A 25,231-nucleotide genomic window follows, 5' to 3' on the forward strand; every position below is an offset into this window, starting at 1 on the left:
TTTATGACAAAATGTAGGTGTATGTAAAAAAAACCAAGGAACCAGAGGCACAGAGACCTTGTGGACTTGAAACCCACAATAGTGGGGGGGGGGATTAAAATGGGGTGTTTGTTAATAAGGACTCAGCTACCTCTGTGATTTTTTTTTTAATTTTTAAATGTTTCTTTATTTTGGGAGAGAAAAAGTGAGAGTGGGAGTGAAGGAAGGGCAGACAGAGAGGGGGACAGAAGATCCAAAGCAGGCTCCACGCTGACAGCAGAGAGCCTGATGCGGGGCTCGAACTCACCAACCCAGAGAGTCCAATGTAGGGCTCCAATTCACAAATGGGGAGATCATGACCTGAGCCCAAGTCGGATGCTTAGCTGACTAAGCCACCCAGATGTCCCCGTGATATTTTATTATAAAAACAAAAAGACCACAAAAGAGGACAAGTAACTAGGCAAAATGTTAACAGTTTGTGAGTCTGGTGGTGAATATGTGTTTATGATATTTTTCTTTGTATTTTTCTCTATGTTCTACATTTCTAAAAGGACCCAAATATATGTTTCTGTGTGTGTACGTGCATGTATTTTTTTTTTGTATGTGCATGTATTATTAAGAGAAAAGAAAGGATACAAGTGATAGTTAGGGTACAAAATCACTAAGACTTGGTGACTGATGACAGGTCAGGGCTAAGGATGAGAGAGACGAAGGTTAGTAGGATTGCCAGGCTTCTGGCTTGGGCGACGGGGGAGGGGAGCTGATGACACCATTCACTAAGATAAGAAATACAGGGGGAGAGAGCATTAAATTTGGAAGTTGGGGAGGGGAGAAAAGGAGTTATGTTTAAGACACACAGAGTTGGAGAACCCAGCATCAAATGTTTGTACTACTGAGTCAGACAGAGCAGCAGGACCTAAAGCACATGCCTTTATTAGGGTCCGTGGTGGAATCCTTTGGGGTTCCCAGGCTACGGCCAGATTGGTCAATTCAAATTCAAAAGAGATGGGTTTTGGTAAGGTTCACGAGGGTCTTATTAAAGAGGCACACAAGGGGAAGGCCCTGGAAGGCAGGGGACACTGTTGATCACAGGGACTGTTGGGGAGTCATATAAGGAACTTACATTCACTTGTTACTTCGCAGGCTGTTCTCTAGGCATGTGAGTGGGAGGGTAAATGTCAGTTCAAGGCCCCTGCAGGCTTCTTGGCCTACAAAATGGATGCCGAGCTGGCAATATTACAAAGTTTAGCTGAACTCTTGACGCTCATCAACAATATAAACTGGTATGGAATAGTCTCTAAGATATATTAAGTGAAAAAATTAAGTTGCAAAACGGTGTATACTACTGTGTATACATAGACTATGTTATTGCTTATATAAATAAAAGGGGTTATTTGCATGTATACACCAATAGTCTTGGAAGGATGCTGTGGTTTCCAAGTGACTTTCTACCTGCAGCACAGTATTCTACTGTATGGATGTGCCATAATTTGTTTTGTCCCCGAATCTGGGCTGGTTAGTTCCCTTTCAGCCTTACACTACTGATAATGCTACAACAAATAACTTTATAGATCCATCTTTGTGAATGTAGAAGTATATTTCTAAAGAGACGTTAGAAGGGGAATTGCTGGGGGCGCCTGGGTGGCGCAGTCGGTTAAGCGTCCGACTTCAGCCAGGTCACGATCTCGCGGTCCCGTGAGTTCGAGCCCCGCGTCAGGCTCTGGGCTGATGGCTCGGAGCCTGGAGCCTGTTTCCGATTCTGTGTCTCCCTCTCTCTCTGCCCCTCCCCCGTTCATGCTCTGTCTCTCTCTGTCCCAAAAAATAAATAAAAAACGTTGAAAAAAAAATTTAAAAGAAGGGGAATTGCTGAATCAAAGAACATGTGCATTTTGTATTTTTGATAGTTACAGGCCATTGGTTCGTTTGTTATTTTTTATTTTTTAAGATTTTATTTTTAAGTAATCTCTACACTCAACACAGGGCTTGAACTCACAACCCTAAGATCAAGAGCCACATTCTTTACCAACTGAACCAGCCAGGTGCCCTGGCCACTGCTTCTTTTAAATGCCCATAAGTATTAGGGGCGCCTGGGTGACTCAGTCGGTTAAGCGTCCGACTTCGGCTCAGGTCACGATCTCACAGTTTGTGAGTTCAAGCCCCAAGTCAGGCTCTGCGCTGACAGCTTAGAGCCTGGAGCCTGCTTCAGATTCTGTATCTCCTCTCTCTGCCCCTCCCCGACTTGTGCGCTCTCTCTCTCTCTCTCTCTCTCAAATAAATAAATAAATAAATAAATGTAAAAAAAAATTTTTTAAAGGGGTGCCTGGGCGCCTCAGTGGGTTGAGTGTCCCACTTTGGCTCAGGTTATGATCTCACAATTCGTGAGTTCGAGCCCCGCATGGAGCTCTGTGCTGACAGCTCAGAGCCCGGAGCCTGCGTTGCATTGTGTGTGTGTGTGTGTGTGTGTGTGTGTGTGTTTCTGCTCCTTCCCTGTTCACATGCTGTGTCTCTCTCAAAAATGCATACATATATACATACCCATAGGTATTGATCATAGGTAAAATGTGGCACTTTTTTTTTATTAAAAAAATTTTTAATGTTTATTTATTTTTGAAAGAGAGACAGAACACGAGCAGAGGAGGGGCAGAGAGGGAAACACAGAATCCGGAGCAGCTCCAGGTTCTGAGCTGTCAGCACAGAGCCCGACACAGGGCTCCAACTCACAGGCCATGAGATCATGACCTGAGCCAACGTCAGATGCTTAACAGACTGAGCCACCCAGGCACCACTGTGTGGCAATTTCTTTAAGTAAGAACCCCTGATTGAGAATCCTGCTAACTTCCTGTAACACCTCTCTGAGCACCAAAAGCTCTATTTTCTCCTCTCTTGGTTCCAGGAGACATTTGCTTTAAGAGAGCATTATCTCATAGGACTACAGAAACAAATATTAGGTTATATATTAAGACATCTACGGCAGCTCAGAGAGGAGGTTGCAGGCTTTTATTGTGGTCCTGTATCGTGTCTTACCTCACCATTGCCTGGTGCTTCTCTCTTTGATGCTGAGAGAAGAGGAAGAAATGCTAAGACCCAATAGGAGTTTGCCTCTGTCGTCGTATTGTCCTAAGAAGTATTTTCTTTTTTTTTTTTTTCAAAATTTTTTTTCAACGTTTTTTATTTATTTTTGGGACAGAGAGAGAGAGACAGAGCATGAACGGGGGAGGGGCAGAGAGAGAGGGAGACACAGAATCGGAAACAGGCTCCAGGCTCCGAGCCATCAGCCCAGAGCCTGACGCGGGGCTCGAACTCACAGACCGCGAGATCGTGACCTGGCTGAAGTCGGACGCTTAACCGACTGCGCCACCCAGGCGCCCCCTAAGAAGTATTTTCTGATCCCAGTTCTCTACAAAAGTCAGGAGAATGGACCTGATTCATATATGCATTTACCTCGCCCCTGTAGGCATAAGTGTGAGACCCCTCTTTGTACCTGTTGAAGCCAGAAATCTGGAATTTTGTGTGAAATCTCTTGATTTTTAAATGCTGTCCTACATCTTTAACAAACTCTTTGGGAGCTAAGGGAAGCACATCTTCAGGAAGCCTGGCACAGAAGATTCAGTATTTTGGTGTTGTGGAAGCTTACAGCTTCAGGATAGTGTTGGTGGGGAATGACTGAAGGGAAAGTCAGAGACAGATAGAAGAAAGACCTGATGGGTCATGGTGTTTGGAATTCCAGGAAGAGCACTGCAAAGGTGTGAGATCACATGTATTCTCCCTACCAGACCCTCTCCAGTTCCGGGTGGTGGCGTTTTATGTGAGGGGCAGGTTGCACAGGGGATCTCTCCGCCTCGTTTGCAACATTCTTCCTTCTCCCATTTCTCATCCACGGTCCCTAGATTACTGAGCATAAGGCAGGACCTGAGAGGGCCACCTCAATTACTCCTTCCCATCTTGAATCGATTACAGCCCAGGAAGGGTAAAGGCAAGCTCCTTTGGAGAGACAGTCCGCCTCCCTCTACAAGGCTCCCCACTCCTGGAGGGAATGGCCTTGAAAGGATATAAGGAGAGCCTGAGTTATGTCTCCCTACCCTCCCCAACCACAGGAGTGACCAAAGGAAGCCCATCTTTTCTCTTCCAAGCAGCCTCTGCTGTTCAATGCCACCAATACACAGAAGTGGGAAATATGAACACTGATAACAGCAAGGACTTTCAAACATTTCCACCACTGACCATAGGAGGGGCCACAGAAATACCTTTTATATCACTACCATATAAAAAAGTTTTGCAAAATAACACACAACCATAAACTATGTGCAGTTCACGGGTATCCTCTATTCTATTCTCCAACCTTTTTTTCAGTATGGTCTGTGACCCATTGTATCAATTTCAAAACCCTCTAATGGTTGCTAACCAAGTCTGAAAAACACCTGGTTACAGCCCAGAGTCCCTAAAACTAGTATTTCCCAAAGAGTCTCTTGTATCTCACGTGTCTGAATAATATCTATGCCTACCACCACTAGTAAACAAGGTGACCTGAGGAGAAACGTGGAGACATATTTGTTTCTATTTATTATTTATTTATTAATTTTTACAGTTTGCTTCCATTTGGAAAGTTATCACTTCCCAGGTGATACTGATTTTTAACTTACGGAATGATTTTAAGTTTTCTTCCTAAGTAAATGTGTTTAAGAGCGATTTAAGTGAAAACGTTAAGTAAATATTAGTATAGGACATATTCAGGCATGTCAAAAATCACAACTATGTTACTTGCGTTCTAAAGTGTAGGTAATATTACCTTGCAACATTCCAAGATGAAATAACAAGAAACGTACTTCCCCCAACAGCAGATCTGCTTTTGCAGAGTGTTACTCGCTATTCCCAGGAAATTTAGATTACATGACAGTACGTTATATTACTTTTGGCATTTCCCTAGCAGCCCCTTAAAACCAGGCCGGTGCTTTTTCCAACCACTTGGGCAGTTTTGAGTTCGGCATCCACTTGCAAAGTGAGCTGTGTGGATCTTGAGAAGCTGGAGCTCGCTTTTCCTTCTTCAGATCATCACGTGCTCTTTCTTTCTCTGTCAGGCGTTCAAGTTAATTACTTCCTGTTTTTCTGGGTCTGCTCCTTATCCCCCTTCCCAGGTCCCTCTACCCTCCCCGCCACACATCCAGTCTTGGCCAAACGGCAGTCAGCTCTGCCCCAGAGCTATCTTTGTCTCTCTGCCTGTCCTAGAGAACCCTCCGACAAGAGCCTCGGAGTTTACCAGAGGGTAATAATCTCAGAGCAAAAGTATGTCCTCACCGTAGAACGAGAAGTTACTTTTCCTTTAGTTGTCTTCTTTTTAGTAACGTTCTTGGTCACTTACTGACCTTTTGTTCTTTGAGTCCCTGCCTGCTAAGGTACCATGTGAGTCAATCTGCCCACGCTGTTGTCTCTTTTGTGACTGCTTAGAATCTCTGGCATCGGCTATGTTATCACTCCTCTCAGGATTCCCACGTAGGGCCTGATGCTCCCAGCAAACTTGATCTGTTGTTCATGTAACACTGTTTCTCCTGCTGCCCCATCCGTTCCCATCAAGGCCAGAGTCTGGGCTCCTCATAATGGTCTTTAACAGTTCAGGATGCCAGGCTGAGCTGAGCTGCACCCCACAGAAGCTTCGGGCATAGTAGCCACTCCTTTCCTGCGGTCTTTACTTCCTCATGCCCGTCCTCATTCCCAGAAATCTTCGGTCTAGCCTTTTATGGCTGTCTGGCCTTAATTTCTCCAAATTCTTTAGACAATCCTGGCTGAAGTTTTATCTTAGGTCTCGAATTCAGTCTTGTCTAGTTTATTCATCATTCTCTCCCCTAGCCCCATCCCAGTTCTACTCTCCTCTTGTCTCCTCACATGCAAACACCTGAGGTCTTTAACGTCTTTCACCTAGTGTACAGCTGCTGAATATCTATTTCTGGCCCACTACAAATTAAAAAGCCCTACATGAACCGTGTGTGTGTGTGTGTGTACGCACGTGTGTGCGCGCGCATACGTGCATGTGGCATATGTATATGTATACATATACGTATATACGTTCAGTGTGGGAGAAGGGGTATAAACACAAAATAGACTGCCCAACGCTGTTTGGGGGGGAAAAGTGCCCGAGAGGCTCCCAACAGTTCTAGTTAGTATGTTAAGCATATTTCACTCTGTGACCAAATCTGTATCATTTTCAAACACAGCTTCAAGAAAGAAGAGCCTTGATGCTTATTGAGGATTTAGATCACTACTTCCCTGTTAAGAAGAGATTTTTTAAATTGTGTTTTCATTATGACTCCATCTCCATTTATTGATCAAGGGATTTCTTGCCTCACTTAACTCCATAATCTGTTGCTCAGATTAAGAAAATGTGAAAACTATTGTTTGGGAGCATGACTACAGACTTTAAAGTGACACCTTGGAGGCTAGATGATTCAAATACTATAATCCAAGAAAAGCAACTGATTGATCATGTAGAATGTTGTTTTTTATGCATCGCTCTCTTTAATGGACCGAGCATGCAGTGAAACGAATCGGATTAAGTGTTTTGTAGATGGGCCGTTACAGAAGCAAGAATTTACCAGTGTAGAAACATCCAACTGAAAGCACTAATACAAGAGATAGGAAATAATACATGTAAAAAGCCCTAAATAAACAAAACATATAAATCATTATTCATTCAACACATTTCAAGCATCTAGTACATTATTATATAAAGACCTGTCTAAATTCTTGAACAGGCCTGCCAATTAAAGCTTGGGCATCCTGGAGATTGATATTTTGGTTAAGACTTATTGCATAAAGTTATAAAACTATGTTTTATAACTATTAATATATTAAATATAACAGTATCTGACCTGTCCCTGGAAAATTTTATAGTCAAGTGTAAGAGTATGTCTGAAGAGCAAAGGAAAGGGAACACTAATTTGTTTAGTACCTATTACCTGAGAGATTCTGAACTGTGACGTTCACACTGCTTATCTCTTTTATAGTTTACAATTTCCCAGAAAATTGTAGAATTTTCATCTTATAGATGAGTAGAATACTCCTTTTACAGATGTGGAAACTGAGGCTCAGAAATACTCTGACCAGTCTGTTTGTAAGGAAAACCCTGTCTAACAGCCTCCAAAGCACAAGCCCCTTACGGAGGAGGACAGGAGACTGCTGGCAGCTTTCACTAATCTACGCTGTCCACACTTAACATGGGTAATTGAAAGCTGACCCTATGTTCCTTTCAAAAAATCTCCAAGGAATCTGGCTGTAGAGACTTCATGGATAACTCGTTTCAACAGCTGAGAAACAAAATGCTTCTGTGGAATAAACACGGCCTTTATTTCGCTGGGGTTGTTTTTCTTTCTTTCTGAAAAAAAGGAGAAAAAGCATCCACCATAGCCCTTAACAAGAACTCTCACAGACTGGACAAGTCTTCAAATTGGGCTGTGCAGATTAACCAAGGAAATGGTGACAGCACTTGGGCACTCTGACCTAACACGTGAAAGAGACGATGTAACGAACAGCTGGGGATTTCTGCGGCACAACTGAAAGACACAGGAAGGCCAACTGTTGACCATCCTCACTGAGGGCAGCTGCCGGGCTCAGGTTTGCTTCTGCAAACCTCGTCCCTCGCCCTCGACCAGCTGCCTGCCGCAGCGCCTGCAGAGGCCCGCGCCAACCCGCCCCCGCGTGCCTGCCAAGGCCGACGCGGCCCGGATGCGACGGTGCCCTCCCCACCAACCGCGCACGTGACGGGGGGGGGGGGGGCAGTTTTCTTACCCCTCCCCCTCCTCGAAACCCCGCCTTCTCCTGAGAGGCTGCGGCTTTCCATTGCGCCACTACCGGAGTGACGGCCGTGCCAGCCAGTCAGAATGCGACCCTTCCAGTAAGACCCGCCCCCTGTCGGTCCTGAGGTTCCTTCCCGCTCACACAGGAGTCACTTCCGAAGAGAGAGAACCGCCATGAAGAGAGAAGGGGGTGCCGCCCAACTCTGCTCCGACAGCCTCCCCGAGTCCCAGCAGCAAGACGGCAACCACGCACCCAACTTCTCCAGCCACAGCTCATGCCGCCGTCGCCAGCGGCGCCGACATGACAAGGCGCTGCATGCCCGCTAGGCCAGGTTTCCCCTCATCCCCAGCCCCGGGGTCGTCGCCCCCGCGCTGCCATCTGAGACCCGGTAGTACCGCCCCTGCTGCAGCGGGAAAGAGAACAAAGAGTCCTGGGGACAGGTACCGTGCAGAGGGCTGGAGAAGGGGCCGGGTCGCGGGGGCAAGGGTATGAGGGAGGACTGCGGACGCCCGCTCTTTCAGTTCCCGCCATCCTCCGCGAGCTTCGGGCCTCGGCGTTTTGCGGCCTGGCAAACCCCTGCCCCGCCTCCGCGCGGGGCCTTCTGGGACTTCGAGTTTCCTTTTCTGTAGTTGGGATGCAGGTCTCCGTTCAGTGACCAAAGCCGGGATGGCTACGGAGAGCCCGCCTTAGGTAGAACGTGATTTTTGTCCTTTACGATGGTGGACCCGGGGCCCTAACTGCTTAGTGCATATTTAGGTGGGTTATTCTGTACGTTGTCAGTTCTGATCGTAGTAGCTTAACAGTATAAATCTTTTCTAAATCGTGGGTGAAATTATGTACGATGGACGAGGGAAACCCTTCCACGAATTACTTTATAGCCCAGTATACACGATCATTCATACTTAAAAGGAACGTGCCGATCGGGAATGTGATGTTTTTTCCTTCAGTAACTACGCTTCTCCAAGAGGCTAGGTACCTTGTGAAGATTTTGTGGGAGCTATGTAATGAGATGGGGAATTTTATCAAATGACATCCTCTGACAATAAAATATGTTTAAATTCTCTACGCACTTGGTACTGTCTTTTTTATTTTAAGTTTTAAAAAGCTTGTAACTTAAATTTAACAGTAATTTTATCTTCTAATATTGTGCTACAGGTCTACAATCCCTTATCTCAATTACGAAAGCCGGAGTGCTATGAAAATCAAAAGTTGTCAGTAAGTTTGGCACCACATCTTACTTGGCCGCCAAACCTGACTAGAACTAATGGAAAGCTGTATATGGTCATTATCTCATTAAGTGTATTTATATGCCAGAGAAATATTGATGCGTTCGCTTTGGGGGTGCAGTGTCACACCCGGTGGGGACTTTACATAATGCATCTAAGTTACCCCCTTTCTAAAATCCAGTAAATTAAAAATTCAAAAATACATTTGACCCCAAAAGTTTCAGATAAGGGCTTGTGAGCTGTTATAATTTTTTAAAGCTAGTTATAAATAACTAATGGGTATTTCTGTGCATATGAAATTAGGCAACTGTTCCTACTTGAAAGTTACATTCATGATTATTTTACAGATTTCTTGTACGTTTTACCCAAAACCATTTTTCTCTTTGGTGTATTAGTCAAAAAGGAGCCTGGGATCTCATATTTTGGGAAGAGATAGAACGTTATTTAGTAAGTAATGTAAAGGCATATTTAGTATAGTCTTGAATTAGCTGCCGCTTAATCCTTTCCTGTCTCTTTCCTCCCCCAGTAACTGAGAACATCCTCTCCTTTCCTCCTTTGCAGAACCTCTAGCATTTCTAACTGTATTCTCCATTGGAGTTAATTTGGCTGGTATAATTTATTATATGCAAACAGATGCATAAATTCTTCCTTAGTCTGTCACTCCTATTCATTTCATAACGAGTTAGCCTTTCAACCAACATCTATCTCATAAACATGTGGATTCTCAGTAAACCATTGTAGATGGATGTGGCTCCTTTAATGTGACCTGTAAAGTGTCCAAGGGACTTGGATTGTTCAAGTTTTCTCTGAGTATTCCCACCTCATAGTGGATAAATGTTTAGGGAAACTGGTCATATACTGCTTCTCTTTCAGTAAAATGAATACATTTTAGCAGGATTTTGGCAGGAAGTTAACTTTTTGCTCTACATATGACGTTCCTTTTTGTGCCGCTGACAAATAACTCTAGAAATATAAATCGGAGTACAAATTCCGGTAATACGATTCACTTTCTTTTACTGTAAAGTGCAGAAATCCTTAAAACAATTCGGTTTTTGTAATTGTTAACTTTCTTCCTTTTCTCTGTTTCGTGTTTTCTCCAGGCAGTGTGTTATTTTTGTAAATACCTTAAGAATTCCTAGATAAAAAATAAGATTTGAAACACTGTTTAGTCCTGAAGACTCATTCTAATTTTTGCTGTTACTTAGATTAACATCTTACTGTAGTACATAAAGAGGATAGTATAAGCTTGGTACTTAATCCTTTTTGCCTTTGGGCCAGCATGCCCTTCAATTCAGCTGCCTCCCCAGATGGGCCAAATCACCAATATTGCCATTCTACCATTTACTCTTGTTTTGAGTCTGTTTAGGTTTTAGTCTGTTTTTATAATCTCCATTATTCGTTTGGAAAACATCTATTGAGCATTATTTTGTACCAGACACCGGAGATACCAAGCAATAGGATCAGATCCCCTCAAAATCATTTATTCTACCACGTAGCAGTAAGCTTGTCAGTCCTAGGAAGGACACTACCAATTCCATACTGGATCCATACTCCAATCTTATTTTGGTACTATAGATTATATAAACCTCAGTTGTGCTTTTATAAATTTACTCCTACAGGAAATGCAAACTATATTTTCAGTTTATTATAATCAGCTTAGCAAAGCATTCCTGCCATTGTCAGAACTTGATTAAACCAGGTAGTGAAATCAAATCTATATCCTGTAAACCAACTAGTATTCTCCCCTTAATCTGAATTATTGAGGTTTTAATATTTACTTATGTGATACCATATTAGTTATGCTTTTATTTTCAGGAAGCAGTCAATTATAGATTTCTTCAAACCAGCTTCAAAACAAGGTATGTATGTTATTAATGCATTTTTTGCAGGATCTTTTGAGGAGAGAGATAGATTGAATTTTTAAATTTCTCTAACAGCTCTTATTTGATTAAACCTAATGTTCAAATTGAAAATATGAAGATGCAGTGTTTTTTACAAAGATAAGCCAGTTCTAAGCATCATGAGGAAACTTTTTGCTGTTATGCTTACATTTAAAATATTCCAGTCAATAATGTTCATAATGCATACTATTTTGGTCCTCTAATAACATTTTATAAACGGAGCCACAGTGAGCTTACAAGATGTAGCAAAAGGGAGCTTTATGAAAGTAAGGTTATTAAATAATAAGCCATGTCTTAATCCCCACCCCCCCATAAAATGTGTATCATCATCTAAATATTGATTTGAAAGTTTTTGTTATAGTTTAGTATTTTAAATATTAACTTAAATAAATATACAAAATGTAATAGATTGTGTTACTTTTAATAACATGCAATTTGTGTTTTAATTGGCCGTTTAGACAGACATATGTTGGATTCTCCACAAAAATCAGACATCAAATATGGAGGAAGTGGATTCTCCATCACTGGGACAGAACAGTTTGAAAGGAAACTATCCTCACCAAAAAAATCCAAACCCAAAAGGATGCCATCAGAAAAGAGCACTATTTTAGAGGCTTTCATGAAAGGTGTTAAAGAGCACCATAAAGATCGTGGTATACATGAGTCACGTCGACCTTGTGTGTCAATAGCCACCAAATATCCAAAGGCAGTTACAAAAGTCTATGTTCCTCCATATTGCTTGTCAAAGGAGATGAAGACACTGAAGAAAAAACATCGATCTCCAGAGAGAAGGAAGTCACTGTTCATTCATGAAAATAGCAGGGAGAAGAATGATAGAGATCGAGACAAGACCAGTGCAGATTCCAAAAAGCAGGCCACAGTGACAGAAGCTGACATCTTCAAGAACAGCTCTAGAAGTCTTAGCAGCAGGAGCAGCCTGTCCAGGCACCACCCAGGAGAAAGTCCTTTGGGGGCTAAGTTCCAGTTGTCATTAGCTTCTTACTGCAGAGAAAGAGAACTAAAGAAGTTGAGGAGGGAGCAAATGGAGCAGAGAATCAACTCAGAAAATTCCTTCTCAAAAGCAAGCAATCTTTCCTTAAAATCCTCTAGTATAGAAAGAAAATGTAAACCAAGGCAGGAACAAAGTAAACAGAATGATGTCACACCTGGAAAGAGTAATCTTTCAAACCTGGTATGTGTAGTAATTACTGAATTAGCTTGGTTGCTGCTTTATTATATTTAGAACACTAAATCTAAAAGCATTTCATATATTTAATATTTTTTAACATTACATTGGTAGCTTTTGTTCAGGAAATACTGATACACGGCTTGTTTAAAAGCTAATTACATTAGGTTTCGTCCCAACTGTCCGTAGGACTCAGTAAAGCGGTATTTCTTGCCTTTAATTTTTTCAGACTGGGAACAAAAAATCTTTCTTAATCAAGGAAGTAAGCATTCTTTTTTTAGGCAAGTATAGTCATTTTTAAGTGAGGCTGTGCTGAAAGGAAATATTTGAGGAATAGAAAATCTGAAATAGTAGGAAATGGTTTAGAACAGGTTCTCAAAATGTGGTCCCCGGGCTAATATCAGCATCACCTGGGAATTTAGAAATGCAAATTCTCAGGCTTAACCCTAGACTCAATCAGAAATTGGAGCTAAGAGTCCAGCAATCTGCAGTTACCAAGCCTTCTGGGTGCTTCTGATGTACTTTAAAGTTTTGAGAATCACTGATTTAGATTATATAGAAGTCCTAAGGAATATAGATTCCTTAGAAGTCCTAAGTTGTCTGAGACAACTTAGATGATAACACTTAGAAAGCTATCCAGATATATTTTAACTTCATCGTATTCCCTTGAAAATAGACCAACTTTAGATTAGCATAAAAGGTGACCCTCTCCCTTAGAAAGATAAATACCTCTGTTTCATAGAGCCTCTCTATGTACAGATGGAATAAAGGAAGATCAGATACCAAGAAAAGGCAGTGTTAAGATGCTATGAGATTTTAAAACCAGATAGACCAAAAGTAAACCAAACTATGACACTTTAAGAGTGAATGGAGATTGTTGCCTTATATATTGCTTGAAAATGTATTTGTAAACTCCAGGGTTTGTTTGCAAGGAGTTTGGGGTCTTTACCAGGGAGACTTGCTAACAATCCGTGGAGGTTTGTAACATTTGCTCCATCCTGAGATTTCAGTGTTTGGTGGTGCATCAGCACTTGAAGTATTGAAGAGTAAGTTGTATCTGTTTAATTGGCAAATATTAGGCTTACTGTTTCTCTATCAAAATAATGGTATAGTGCTCTAATATTAATCTTGAATTAATATAAATCCCTAAATTTGTATTTTGAAAACTGGCTTTATTTTTTATGGCATTTTTACCTTTTTATGATATAAAGGCCCTTCGTTTTTGTAAAACTTTAAGAGTTTAAAATATTTTACTATAAAAGTTTGAGTTTACCTCCAAATGAAGTGCTTGCTTTATTTGGTCTAGAAATCTGTGTTTAGATGTTAGGAAGAAAAGTTCATATTCTTTACTGGCCCCAGTTCCTAATTAATTTTTTCTCATTTTGCTAAAAGGAAAATGGACATTTCTCAAGGAAAAGAGCCTCTTCTGATTCATGGGAACCTGCTTCAGGTAGAATCAAAATTAATTTATTAATTTTTAAATAAAATTGTACGTCAGTGGCACTTTTTAAAAACAAATTTGTTTAAATGCACAGTTGGCTTCCTAGAGGCGAATTGAATGTCTCAGATTAGTTACGAGTTTGGTAAAATTACATTGAAAAGGAATAGTCCTTGAATTTAGTTTGTGTAGCCCATGGTTTGTCTTGACTTTTTTGCCTCTTTTAAGAGTTCCTGGCAACATGTTTCTCATTTTGGTATTCAGTGTTCTGCTGAATCTTGCCTACATTAAGCAGCATAATCTTACATTATTGGAATTATGGACTATCTGAGGTCTTGGTATTATAGATGCTTTGTATAAAGTTGAAACTGCTATCATGATCCAAAACAGTGTTATCCTAATATTTCAAATACTAAGATACCTTTTTAATATCAAATTCCAAGGACACCTATATGATAACTGGTTTGTACTTCTAGTATCTGTTGGCTGAGCAAATAACATAATAACAAACAGCTAGTGTTAATTCAGTAATTCCTAAAGTATCTTTATCTTTTTTTAAACTAGAAAATAGAACAGTATAAAACTCAAACACTTGCAGAAATTTATAACAGAAAATGAAAGGCCCTTAGAAATAACAACCATTAATAGTCTAATGTATCAGATTTTTTTCTGCCATGATTACAAACTTTGAAAAATGGATTTTACAGATTTCTACACTCAGTAAGATACAGTGGACATAATGATAATAGCCAAGGTTTATTGAGCACTTACTGTGTGCCATGCCCTCTTCTATGTGCTTTTAACTTGTTTGATCTTCACATCTTTTTAAGATACTTTTAGAAATGAAAAAACAGGTACAGAGAGACAGTTGTGACTCCTTGTTCTTCAGGTTTCATGTAAAACTCTTAGTTTTTTTTTTTTAAGTTTATTTATTTTGAGAGAGAGCACAAGCAGGGGAGCGGCAGAGAGAGGGACAGAGAGAATCCCAAGCAGGCTCCAGGCTGTCAGCGAAGAGCCCAATACAGGGCCCGATCTCACAACCATGAGATAATGACCTGAGCTGAAATCAAGAGTCAGATGCTTAACTGATGGAGCCACCCAGGTGCCCCTCATGTAAAATTCTGTTTTTTATATATTCTAGAGGTACATTGCATTTTGACCAGGTGATCTCAGGTGTTAAAATCCGAAACCATAGTTTACCATCATAGAAGGAGCTTCTAGAATACAGGAATAAATTTGAAGTTTTATGTGGTTTTTAAAGTTTTTATTTAATTTTTAAAAATCTTTTTTATGTTTATTCATTTTTGAAAGACAGAGAGAGAGAGCACAAGCAGGTGTGGGGCGGAGAGGGGCAGGGACACAGAATCTGAAGCAGGCTCCAGGCTCTGAGCTGTCAGCGCAGAGCCCAATGCGGGGCTCGAACTCACGAACTGAGAGATCATGACCTGAGCCAAAGTCGGACGCTCAACCGACTGAGCCACCCAGGCGCCCCAATTTTTTATTTAATTTTTACATTATTGTTGGTTTTAGTGATCAAATTTCATTGAATTTTGACATTAAGAAGTACAAGAACAATAATTTCTTAGCAATGAGATTATTCCTGTACTCACGGTATTACACATTTGTAATAAATGATCACTTTGCACTGAGGTGAGCAGAAGAACAAAATATTTTTAGGTTTGCTCTGCCAACATAAAGGGCTGCTGGTGGTGGTGTTGCCACCAAGGTCTTCAGCTTTTTTTCTCTCTGATGATGACTAAGATAAAAATTCTCTTCAGTTCATGGGTTACAAATTTCATCAGTGTTGCCTGCAGTGGTTTTATTTATACAAACCCACATACTGAAGTTTTTGAACAGTGCTTGAAAAAGATGTTTTCTGCATATTGTCACAGGCAGATTTAAGATGGTTGCCTTCACTTATATTTTTATTTCTAATATCTTTGCATGTTTCATAATCATTAATTATGGTTTTATACTTTTTAAAAATTTATGTTATTTTTTTAAGTTTATTTCTTTATTTTTGAAAGAGGGAGGGAGAGAGAGAATCCCAAGCCGGCTCCGCACTGTCAGCGTGGAATCCAGTGCAGGGCTCAAACTCATGAACCATGAGATCATGACCTGAGCCAAAGTTGGATGCTTCACCAACTGAGCCACCCTGGTGCCCCTTATGGTATTGCATTCTTAATAAATACACATTTATACTGCATTTGACCATCAACAGAATATAAAGGACATAAAGGGCTTTTTCACTCTAGATAACATGAAGAATGCTACTGCTATTATACTTCTCAGTTGTGAGGGTGATATATATAATCACACCTTTATTAATCACACACAAGTTAAAAGATGTCAGAAATGTTGCTAAAGGCATTTAGCCCTGGGGTCTTGCAGAGTCCTGTCCTTGTGCTGCATCCTGAGGTCCAACTTATTCTATAATTTATTAATGACCTATCTTCTATTAATGAACATTTGGGTTTTTACCTTTTTTGTATTTACAAACTCAATCCCTGTCTATTTTATATATATATTAACAGATATTTGAAATGTGCTTAAACGGTCTACAGTTTGTACAAGCAGTGCAAAAAGAATCATGCAGGTAACCCACTGCCCTAGAGAACTTGCAGAAGGGGAGCCTACCTACGGTACCAGTTCAACGTCCTCTAATTCTAGGTGTCAGAAGCTCTTAATAAGCTGCTTTTTCCTAAACTTTGCCCAAAAACAGTTTCTCTCTCCTCCTGGTCAGGTCTTCAATTCTTGAGCAAAGCAGGAATTTCTCCTCATTTCTAGCTGTATATAAATTGATTTCTCTAGGAGAATGGAACTGAATTCATACTGGCGGTTCTGTAGGTATCTTTTTTTGTAACCTCAAAGTTGAAATATTATCAGTGTAAATCCACCCCAAATCTTCTTTTTCTTGGTTATGTGATTTCTAATCCTGTACTCTAAGGGACTCCTGTTCTTTTTTATATGACAGTTAACCCAGTAAACTGAGTGGGCATAGGATGGTTTTTTCAGGTAATAGGAAATATCTGGAGAAAAATGGAGATAGCAGCATTTGTTTATTAATTGATTTTTCATGTTTATAAATTGAATTTTTCAGATTCTGTATTAAATTACCCAAATAATTGCTTTTAACTCTTGAATTATTTTATTTTCTTAAACTGTTGATGATTTGAGGACATCTACCCATATGCAGAGAGAAACTTGATTTGGGGAATACTGATTATGTAAATAGTAATATTTAATGAATAACGGGTTTTAATTAATGATACTTCATTTATTTATTTATTTATTTATTTATTTATTTATTTATTTGGGGGTGGGGGCAACAGCAAAGGTTAGAATCCCGAGCAGGCTCCGCACTGTCAGTGCAGGGCCCGACACAGGGCTCAATCCTATGAACCTATACATCACACTTTTAAATACAATGAGAAATTTTTTAAACTTGGTTAACTCAAATAGATATGCTTTACTAAAGGTCTTCTGGGTGGAGCTCCTAAATCTAGGTGGCTTAAAACAACAGAAATTTATTTTCTCATGGTCCTAGAAGCTAGAAATCCAAAATTAAGATTATTAGCAGGGCCGTGCTCTAACCAGTCTAGGAGAGAATCCTTCCTTGCCTTTTCTAGCTTCTGGTGTTTGCCTACAATTCTTGGCATTCCTTGACTTGTAGATGCAGCACTCCTATCACATGGCATCTTTTCCCTGTGTGTTTTCACATCATCTTCCCTCTTCAAGTGTGTCTCCATGTCCAAATTTCGCCTTTTGAAGGAACCCAAAGAGAAAGGTACTTGGGTTCAACTAAAACGCCTCCCTGCTCCGCCCAGAGAAGCACGTCTTTGTGAGAACCGATGGAAAGGAGCTTGAGGTGCTGCAATCCATTCCCTATGAATTCATGGCATGAAATGTAAAAAAAAAAAAAAGATTGCAAATTTCCCCTTTATCTAAGGACACCAGTTATGACTGCATTAGGACCCACCCAAATGACCTCATTTTAACTTGATTACCCCTGTAAAGATCCTGTTTCGAGTTAAAGTCAGAGATTCTGGGAGTCATTTTCCAGAATTCATCCACAACTCATAACTCAGCTGAAGACTAGAAGGATGCACAGGAAAAATGAAACACTGGCGAGAGAAACTTGGGTGGATTTATTTTAATTGAGAAATTAAAATTTGTCTGCTTTCAACTAGTGATTGTATACATGTTTTAAGGTACTATAAATTTAGATGTAGAAGTATTTCATTTCTGGAAGCAGAGAGTCCTTGGTCTAAGAAAGAATATCTGAACTTTGAGGGAAAGTGCCTTTCCAATCCTTTCCATGATACAGATAAGCAATTTTTGTGTTTGGGGAGCAGCACCTTAAATTTTGTTTGGGTGATAAACTTTTAATAGCTTTGGAATGAAAATGAGCATTGTCATTAGCTTTAAATTTCTTAAGACACCAGTATTTATTATTAATGAAATAAATGGTAGTATGAACTCTTTTTCCTTATCCTACATATGTTAAACGATCTCAGCCTAAACTTTTAGAACTTAAGCTTTTTGTTGGAGTGTTCTAAACACTCACTGAATAAACTTTACTAAGATAGGAAAATATACTTTTCACTAATCTGGCAAAAATTAAATTTTAGCAGGGTCTAAGCAGAATAAATTCCCTGACAAAAGAAAAAGGAACTCTGTGGACTCAGATCTGAAAAGCACAAGAGAATCTATAATGCCAAAAGTAAAAGAGTCCTTCCTTGAGAAGCGTCCTGACGGATCACATCAGAGAGAGAAATTTATAAAACATATTGCACTGAAGACACCTGGGGATGTATTGCGCTTGGAAGATATATCCAAGGAACCCAGTGAAGAAGTTGATCGCTCCTCTGGAGGCTTGACACCTTCAAATTCTGGCCACCATTCTTCCAGGAATAGTGACCAAATCCGTGTGGCAAGTACCAAAGAGACTAAGATGCAGAAACCCCACTTATCTTTACCTCAGGAAAAGTCTGCCGATAAAAAAGCTAGCAGCCTTCAGAAAAATAAACCTGCTAGCTCTGTGGCATCAAAGGAGACAAAACTTCTACCTTTACTTTCCCATGTTCCAAGTGCTGGTTCCTCTCGGGTACCATTAAATGCTAAAAATTGCACTCTTCCAGTTCCTAAAAAAGAAAAAGAGCGTTCCTCATCTAAAGAATGTTCTGGGCATTCTACAGAGTCCTCCAAACACAAGGAACACAAAGCAAAGACTGATAAAGCTGATTCTAATGTATCTTCAGGGAAAATTTCTGGGGGATCTTTGCATTCAGAATATGGCACTCCTACAAAGTCTCCCCCAGCCGCTTTGGAAGTTGTGCCATGTATCCCAAGCCCTACAGCACCTTCAGATAAAGCCCCTTCAGATAAAGAGAGTTCAGGAAATTCCAATGCAGGTAGCAGTGCACTGAAAAGAAAACTAAGGGGTGATTTTGATAGTGATGAAGAAAGTTTAGGTTACAACCTAGACAGTGATGAGGAAGAGGAAACACTAAAATCACTGGAAGAAATAATGGCTTTGAACTTCAATCAGACTCCCACAACTACAGGAAAGCCTCCTGCTCTTTCCAAGGGGCTTAGATCTCAGTCATCAGACTATACAGTAAGTAGTTCTGTGACATTTATCTTTACTTGAAGAGGGAAAGATTGATTAGTAGAGGGATAAATGGTTAGAACTTATTTTAAAATTTAGTATTTGTTGTGATTCATAATTGGACTGAAACTGGTATAGTTCTTGTTTGGTTGTAATGGGTTTCCCATATCTTTAGTTTTATTACTGTAAATCAGTGGTCTCCAAACTTTTTAGATCATACACACTTCTATTAGTAAAAAAAAATTTTTAAGCATGTACTCCAATATATATGTATACGTATAGATTATATACATGTACCACTATACTACTGTGTACTTGCTAAAATATATACAAAAACAGAATTTAAAAGGAAGAAGAGAAAAGTATTTTCCTTTAGAAGTTATGTAGAAGTTACTATAGGCTAAGTTCTACTGGAGTTTCTATAGAAGTTCCATATAAATAGAAGTTCTATTATTTTCTTCCTGCACCCCAATGGATCACCTTGCACACCCCCTGCTTTGGAGACCACTGCTGTAAATGAAGGTAGAGTGTAGAAATGTTGTTAATTGTGGTGTGCAATTTTATTTATAAAGTGCTTCATTCTATCTTGGGGATAAGCTGCATTAAATTCTAGTATGTCTGTAAAATTTGGTGGGGAAGGTGTTAATGTTCCATGGTAACACCTAAAAATTGGTAGTTTGATTCCACTAAAATAAAATTTAAAAATAAAGACAGGGTAGCCATGGAGCCCTTGGGTGTTTACAGTCAGTTCCTAAGGCTGGCAGGGTTTTGTAAGTAGTGCCTTTCCTAATAAGTGGTAAAATCAAATTGCCTGCAGTACAAAATAATAGATTTAAAGCATGATGGTGAAAATTCTCTAAGAAAGGTATCCTCCTGGCCTAGGTTATTAAAAGAGAAAATATTCTTTAGTACTCTGAATAACTTAAAACATCCCAGTTCTTCTAAGATATGTTATGAAGTATCCTTAAATTTTCTTCTGTTTTAGGAACATGTTCATAGTGGAACATATACAAATACTTTAGAACGTCTAGTGAAAGAGATGGAAGACACTCAAAGGTTAGTTAGCATCGTGACTACCTTGCTAAATTTAACGTTCTCCTTATTTGCGTGGCTGGCTTTCAGTTTACCTTAAAAAATCATGAGAAATTCGCATTTTGCGCTAGTACTATTACCGCAGTTTTGCAGTCAATTGTGTTAGAAATAAAGTATTCTTGTTCACAGGCTGGGTGAAAAGCTCAGGTTTTTGTGGTTTACTGCATTCAGTAATAATACAAATTCCTTTCCACTTACCACAACTAGAATCTAACTAGTAGCTGAAATTCTTGATCAAAAGTATGGGGAGGAATTTTTTGTGCATTTTTTTTTATTGTGATAAAGTACAGATAACTTCAGTTACCATTCTAATCATTTTTAAATGAGCAGTTCAGTGGCATTAAGTACATTCACATTGTTGTGCGACCATCACCACCATCCACCTCCGGAACTTTTTTTTTCATCTTCCCTAATGGAAATTCCATACCCATTAAATAATAACTCCCCATCTTCCTCTTCTCCCAGCCCTTGGCAACTACCATTCTGCTCTCTGTCTGTATGAAACTAACTACTCTGGGTACCTCGTATAAATGAGATCATACAGTATTTGTCCATTCATACTGGCTTATTTTGCTTCGCATAGAGTCTTCAGGGTTTATCTGTGTTGTAGCATGTATCAATTTCCTTCCTTTTTAAGGTTGAATAATATTCTGTTGTATGTATATACCACATTTTATTTATCCATTCATCCTTTGATGGACACTTGAATTGCTTCAATTTTTTGGCTGTTGGACGTGTTGCTGCTGTGAACATGATGTAGAAATATCTCTTCAAGTCCCTACTCAATTCTTTTGTGTACATACCCAAAAGTAGAATTGCTGGATCATACAGTGATTCTATACATAATTTTTTGATGAATTGCCATACTGTTTTCCCCAGTGGCTGCACCATTTTACATTCCCACCAGCAGTGCCCAAGGGTTCCAGTTTTTCTACATCCTCACCGAGACTTGATATTTTTTGGTTTTTTGGTAATAGCCATCCGAATGAGGATGAAGTGGTTCCTCATTATAGTTTTGATTTTCACTTTCCTAATAACTAATGATGTTGAGAATCTTTTCATGTCCTTATCAGCCATTTGTATAGCTTCTTTGGAGAAATGTTTATTCCGATCCGTTGCTCATTTTTTAATTGAGTGGTTTGGGGGTTTTTTGTTTGCATGGGTAGAACTTTTTAAAATATTCCTATGTTCACCTAGTCCAAATTTTGAAACCAGCATGGCCAGACATGGTATTTCCACATCAAGTTGCTCTTAAGGAAGAAGTGTAGAATTATGTGTCTCTCTCTGTCACTGTACCTCTCTCCCTCTCTCACACACACACATATACACACACAGAAACCAAAAAGTTGAGGATCATAATGGCCCTAATAAAATTTGCGTCACTAGTTGCAAACTGATTTTGCTAATGAGGGGAAAAATATATTCCTTATTTAAGGAATATCCTCAAAACTACCCCAGAGAATTTCACTAAAAGCTCAGCTGACTTGAAGTGAGTATAGATGTGTCCCAAACTTGATAAACAAGTTAGCTAACCATAGGAATTACAATTAGTAGGTCAGAAGTATTCCCTTTTCTACATTTAGTTAGAGAAATTATCTCTATTATAAAATTCTTTTAAACATTTCATGAATTCGTGTGATTTGTGATGTCAGATCTGAAGTGGTTTATTTAAATTGAATGTTGTACAGACCAGAGGCAAAGATGCTAGTTTGATGTGATGATCGATTCTTTCCTGTATTGATAGAGCATTATATTTACTGCTCATTTACTCTTGTCTTATACTCATCTACTGTGGGACGGGAGCTGGGAGTAAGGACCTTGATTAAAATAGCTTATTCCTGGCAAGCAGTATAAGCCAGGACTGCAGAGCTAGATTCTCTGGCTTTGAATCCCAGCTCCTTGCATTGTGAGCTTGAGCAAATTAGCTTTCCTAAAGTCTGTTTCCTCATGTATAAAATGGGTAATAATAAACTACTACATGGGGTTGTTGTGAGGGTGCAAAGAATTAATACATAAAGTCCTTAGTACATGCCTGTCACGTAGTAAGTGCTCAGTGTTAGCTATTGTGATGCTAGTGAAGATGACAGTGATGCTGCTAGAAAGCCTGATTAACATGGTCAGGTTGTGTTTTATCTTTTGGTGCTGCTTTTAGGCATAAACTAAAGTTATTTTTAGGGTAAACCATTGACTGTAACGTTCTTTCAATTCTCAGGCTAGATGAACTGCAGAAGCAACTACAGGAAGACATAAGGCAGGGCCGAGGTATTAAATCCCCCATCAGAATTGGAGATCAAGACAGTACAGATGATGAGGATGGCCTCTTAGAAGAGCACAGGTATAGCATTTTTCATAATGTATACTCTATTTAAAGCTTACATGTTTTTAATTTTGTGTGAAATAAATGGACCTTTGATGGGTTATTTACTTAGTAATCTGTGGTGGTTTTCTAATCCATCCATGATGAGTTTGAAGGGTAGATGTTAAGGCCAAGTTGCATTTTTGTCTTTTCTCCTGGTTATGGTTTCTTTTCACACAGACCCATTTACTGGTTTTGGACTAACTACTAGCGAAAAGTGGGAGGAACAAAACACATGTTCTCATGCTAGTCTTCTTATCTGGAATTAACATTGTTCCCAAGAAAAGTTTTCTTTGTACCCAGCCTTTAAATACAAAACCATATACAGTGTAACTGTCTGGTATTCAATAATTTTTTTTTATTCCAGGGAATTTCTAAAGAAATTTTCAGTTACAATTGATGCTATTCCTGATCATCACCCAGGTGAAGAAATATTTAATTTCCTCAATTCCGGAAAAATTTTCAATCAGTATACCTTGGATTTAAGAGACTCTGGCTTTATAGGACAGAGCGCTGTAGAAAAGCTTATTCTTAAGTAAGTAGAAAAATAGAAAAACATTTTACTTTTTCCCATATAAAAATTTTCCTTAAAGGAGTTCTAACTGGCATAATCTCCTAAAAGATTAATTTCTGTGATAACCTATCCAGTTTCCTAATCCTCATTACTATTGTTTTTTGTGTTTTATTAATTATGGAATCAGTGTAAGATGGTCTCTTGGCATATTACATGCCTAACTAATAAAGATTAGTTGGGATTAAGATTAGCATATAATAACAGCAGCTGTCAAAATAGCAGGGGCTTTAAACAAGAAGTATATTCCTTTCTTATGTGAAAGAAGTTCAGAGGTAGGAAGTCCAGGACTGGTGTTCCACCATATAATCTTTCTTTTCCACCACCCTTAGCACCTGGTTGCCTCAAGTGCTACTGGTATTCCAGTCTTTACATTCAAATTCCCAGAAATCCCACACATTTCTACTTATGGCTACTTAGGTAGAACTTAGTCAACATGGCCACACCTAATTAATAAGGAAGACTGGGAAATTATTTTTGTTTCAGGCAGCAAGTGTACCTAGATCAAAATCAGTGTTCAGTTGCCAGGAGGAAAGGCAAGAATAGGTATTGGGATGGGCAGCTACCAGTCTGTACCACAATGCCCAAACTGGTCTAATTTCTCTCAGTGCATGAAATCTCAGATCCAGAGAGATCACATTAATTCCGGTGGTGAGGTTTTGGAAGTACAAACCCAAGCTGGCAAAAGCAGATGATGCGCTAAGCTTGATACTTTCTCAACACTGCCAGCTAGTGTAGATTTGTCCACCACATAAATCTGGAGGTAGGCCAACAGACTGGATCAGCTTTAGGCTAGCACTTGAATTTCCTTTATGAGTAACCCATCCATATTGGGGTAGAGTCCACCTCCAAGGACTGAGGATGGTGTGCTTGCTCGTTTCCCTATAATGTCAGATGTGATGGTGGTAGAAGTTTCTTACCGTGAAAGTAACAGTCATTAATTTCATTTTGTTTTTTCAGATCAGGAAAAACAGATCAAATTTTTTTGACAACACAAGGCTTCCTTACCTCTGCTTATCACTATGTCCAGTGTCCCATACCTGTGTTAAAGTGGCTGTTTCGGGTAAGAGAACGTTTGGGGAGTATAGTTGTCTCCTGTTGCATTTCCTAGTCAAAAGCAAGCAAAATACCACATTTGCACATTACTAGAGAAAAAATTAGCATATCAAACCCATGATTTCAGTGGGTTAAAATGAGGCAAAAAGAGTCAGTGTAGGTAGATTATAAAGGAAATGCTAATGCCAGTAGTGTGCAGAATAGTCCGTAATGTTAGTTGTGCCTAAGACATTTCATCACACTGGTAAATCATTATTATAGTTAGGCTTTTTTTTTCTTTTTTAATGTTTATTTTTGAGACAGAGAAAGACAGCACAAGTGGGGGAGGGGCAGGGAGAGAGGGAGACATAGAATTCGAAGCAGGCTTCAGGCTCTGAGCTATGAGCACAGAGCCTGACATGGGGCTCAAACCCACGAACCAGGAGATTGTGACGTGAGCTAAAAAGTCAGACGCTTAACCGACTGAGCCACCCGGCCACCCCTATTACACTTAGTTTTAGAAGAGTTCTAATTCTTACATTATCTGTTTTGGGGGTGGGAGCTTTGTGGGGTTTTTAAAAATCTTTTTTTGTCCCATTTTTATGGAGATTAGTGCATAGATATTTTTAGGATTTTACTTGTTTTCTAACATTTCCCCATTTGTATATAAATATCTCCAACCAAATGTTTCTCTTCCCCATTCATGTTTAATTCTTAAGTCTACTTAAGTAATTATATAAATTTGGGGCGCCTGGGTGGCTCAGTTGGTTGAGTATCTGACTTTAGCTCAGGTCATGATCTCACAGTCCGGAGTTCGAGCCCTGCATCAGGCTCTGTGCTGACAGCTTGGAGCCTGGAGTCTGCTTCAGATTCTGTGTCTCCCTCTCTCTCTGCCCCTCCCCTACTCATGCTCTGTCTCTCTCTCTCTCTCTGTCAAAAGTAAGTAAACATTAAAAATAATAATAATTATCTAAATTTTGGGGTGCCTGGGTGGCTCAGTAAGCGTTTGACTCTTGGTTTCAGCTCAGGTCATAATCTCATAGTTTCATGG

At 39.6% G+C, this 25,231-nt stretch overlaps 1 protein-coding gene across 2 annotated transcripts in view; it reads left to right on the top strand.

The window, feature by feature from the left end:
• Positions 1–7,890: 7,890 nt before the first annotated feature.
• Positions 7,891–25,231, top strand: part of SLF2 (SMC5-SMC6 complex localization factor 2) — a 45,441-nt gene continuing 28,100 nt past the window's right edge. The window contains exons 1-9 of one of the 2 annotated variants that reach the window (XM_049646471.1): positions 7,891–8,204; positions 10,806–10,849; positions 11,350–12,083; positions 13,470–13,527; positions 18,150–19,135; positions 20,112–20,182; positions 22,431–22,553; positions 22,942–23,109; positions 24,106–24,208. In XM_049646471.1, coding sequence (XP_049502428.1) covers positions 8,065–8,204; positions 10,806–10,849; positions 11,350–12,083; positions 13,470–13,527; positions 18,150–19,135; positions 20,112–20,182; positions 22,431–22,553; positions 22,942–23,109; positions 24,106–24,208 — 2,427 coding nt within the window. In that variant the 5' untranslated portion in view covers positions 7,891–8,064. Of the gene's footprint in view, positions 8,205–10,805; positions 10,850–11,349; positions 12,084–13,469; positions 13,528–18,146; positions 19,136–20,111; positions 20,183–22,430; positions 22,554–22,941; positions 23,110–24,105; positions 24,209–25,231 lie in introns of both variants that reach the window. The other variant, XM_049646470.1, reaches the window with a different exon arrangement.

This window comes from Panthera uncia, chromosome D2 (assembly GCF_023721935.1).
Source record: "Panthera uncia isolate 11264 chromosome D2, Puncia_PCG_1.0, whole genome shotgun sequence".
Lineage (NCBI taxonomy): Eukaryota > Metazoa > Chordata > Mammalia > Carnivora > Felidae > Panthera > Panthera uncia.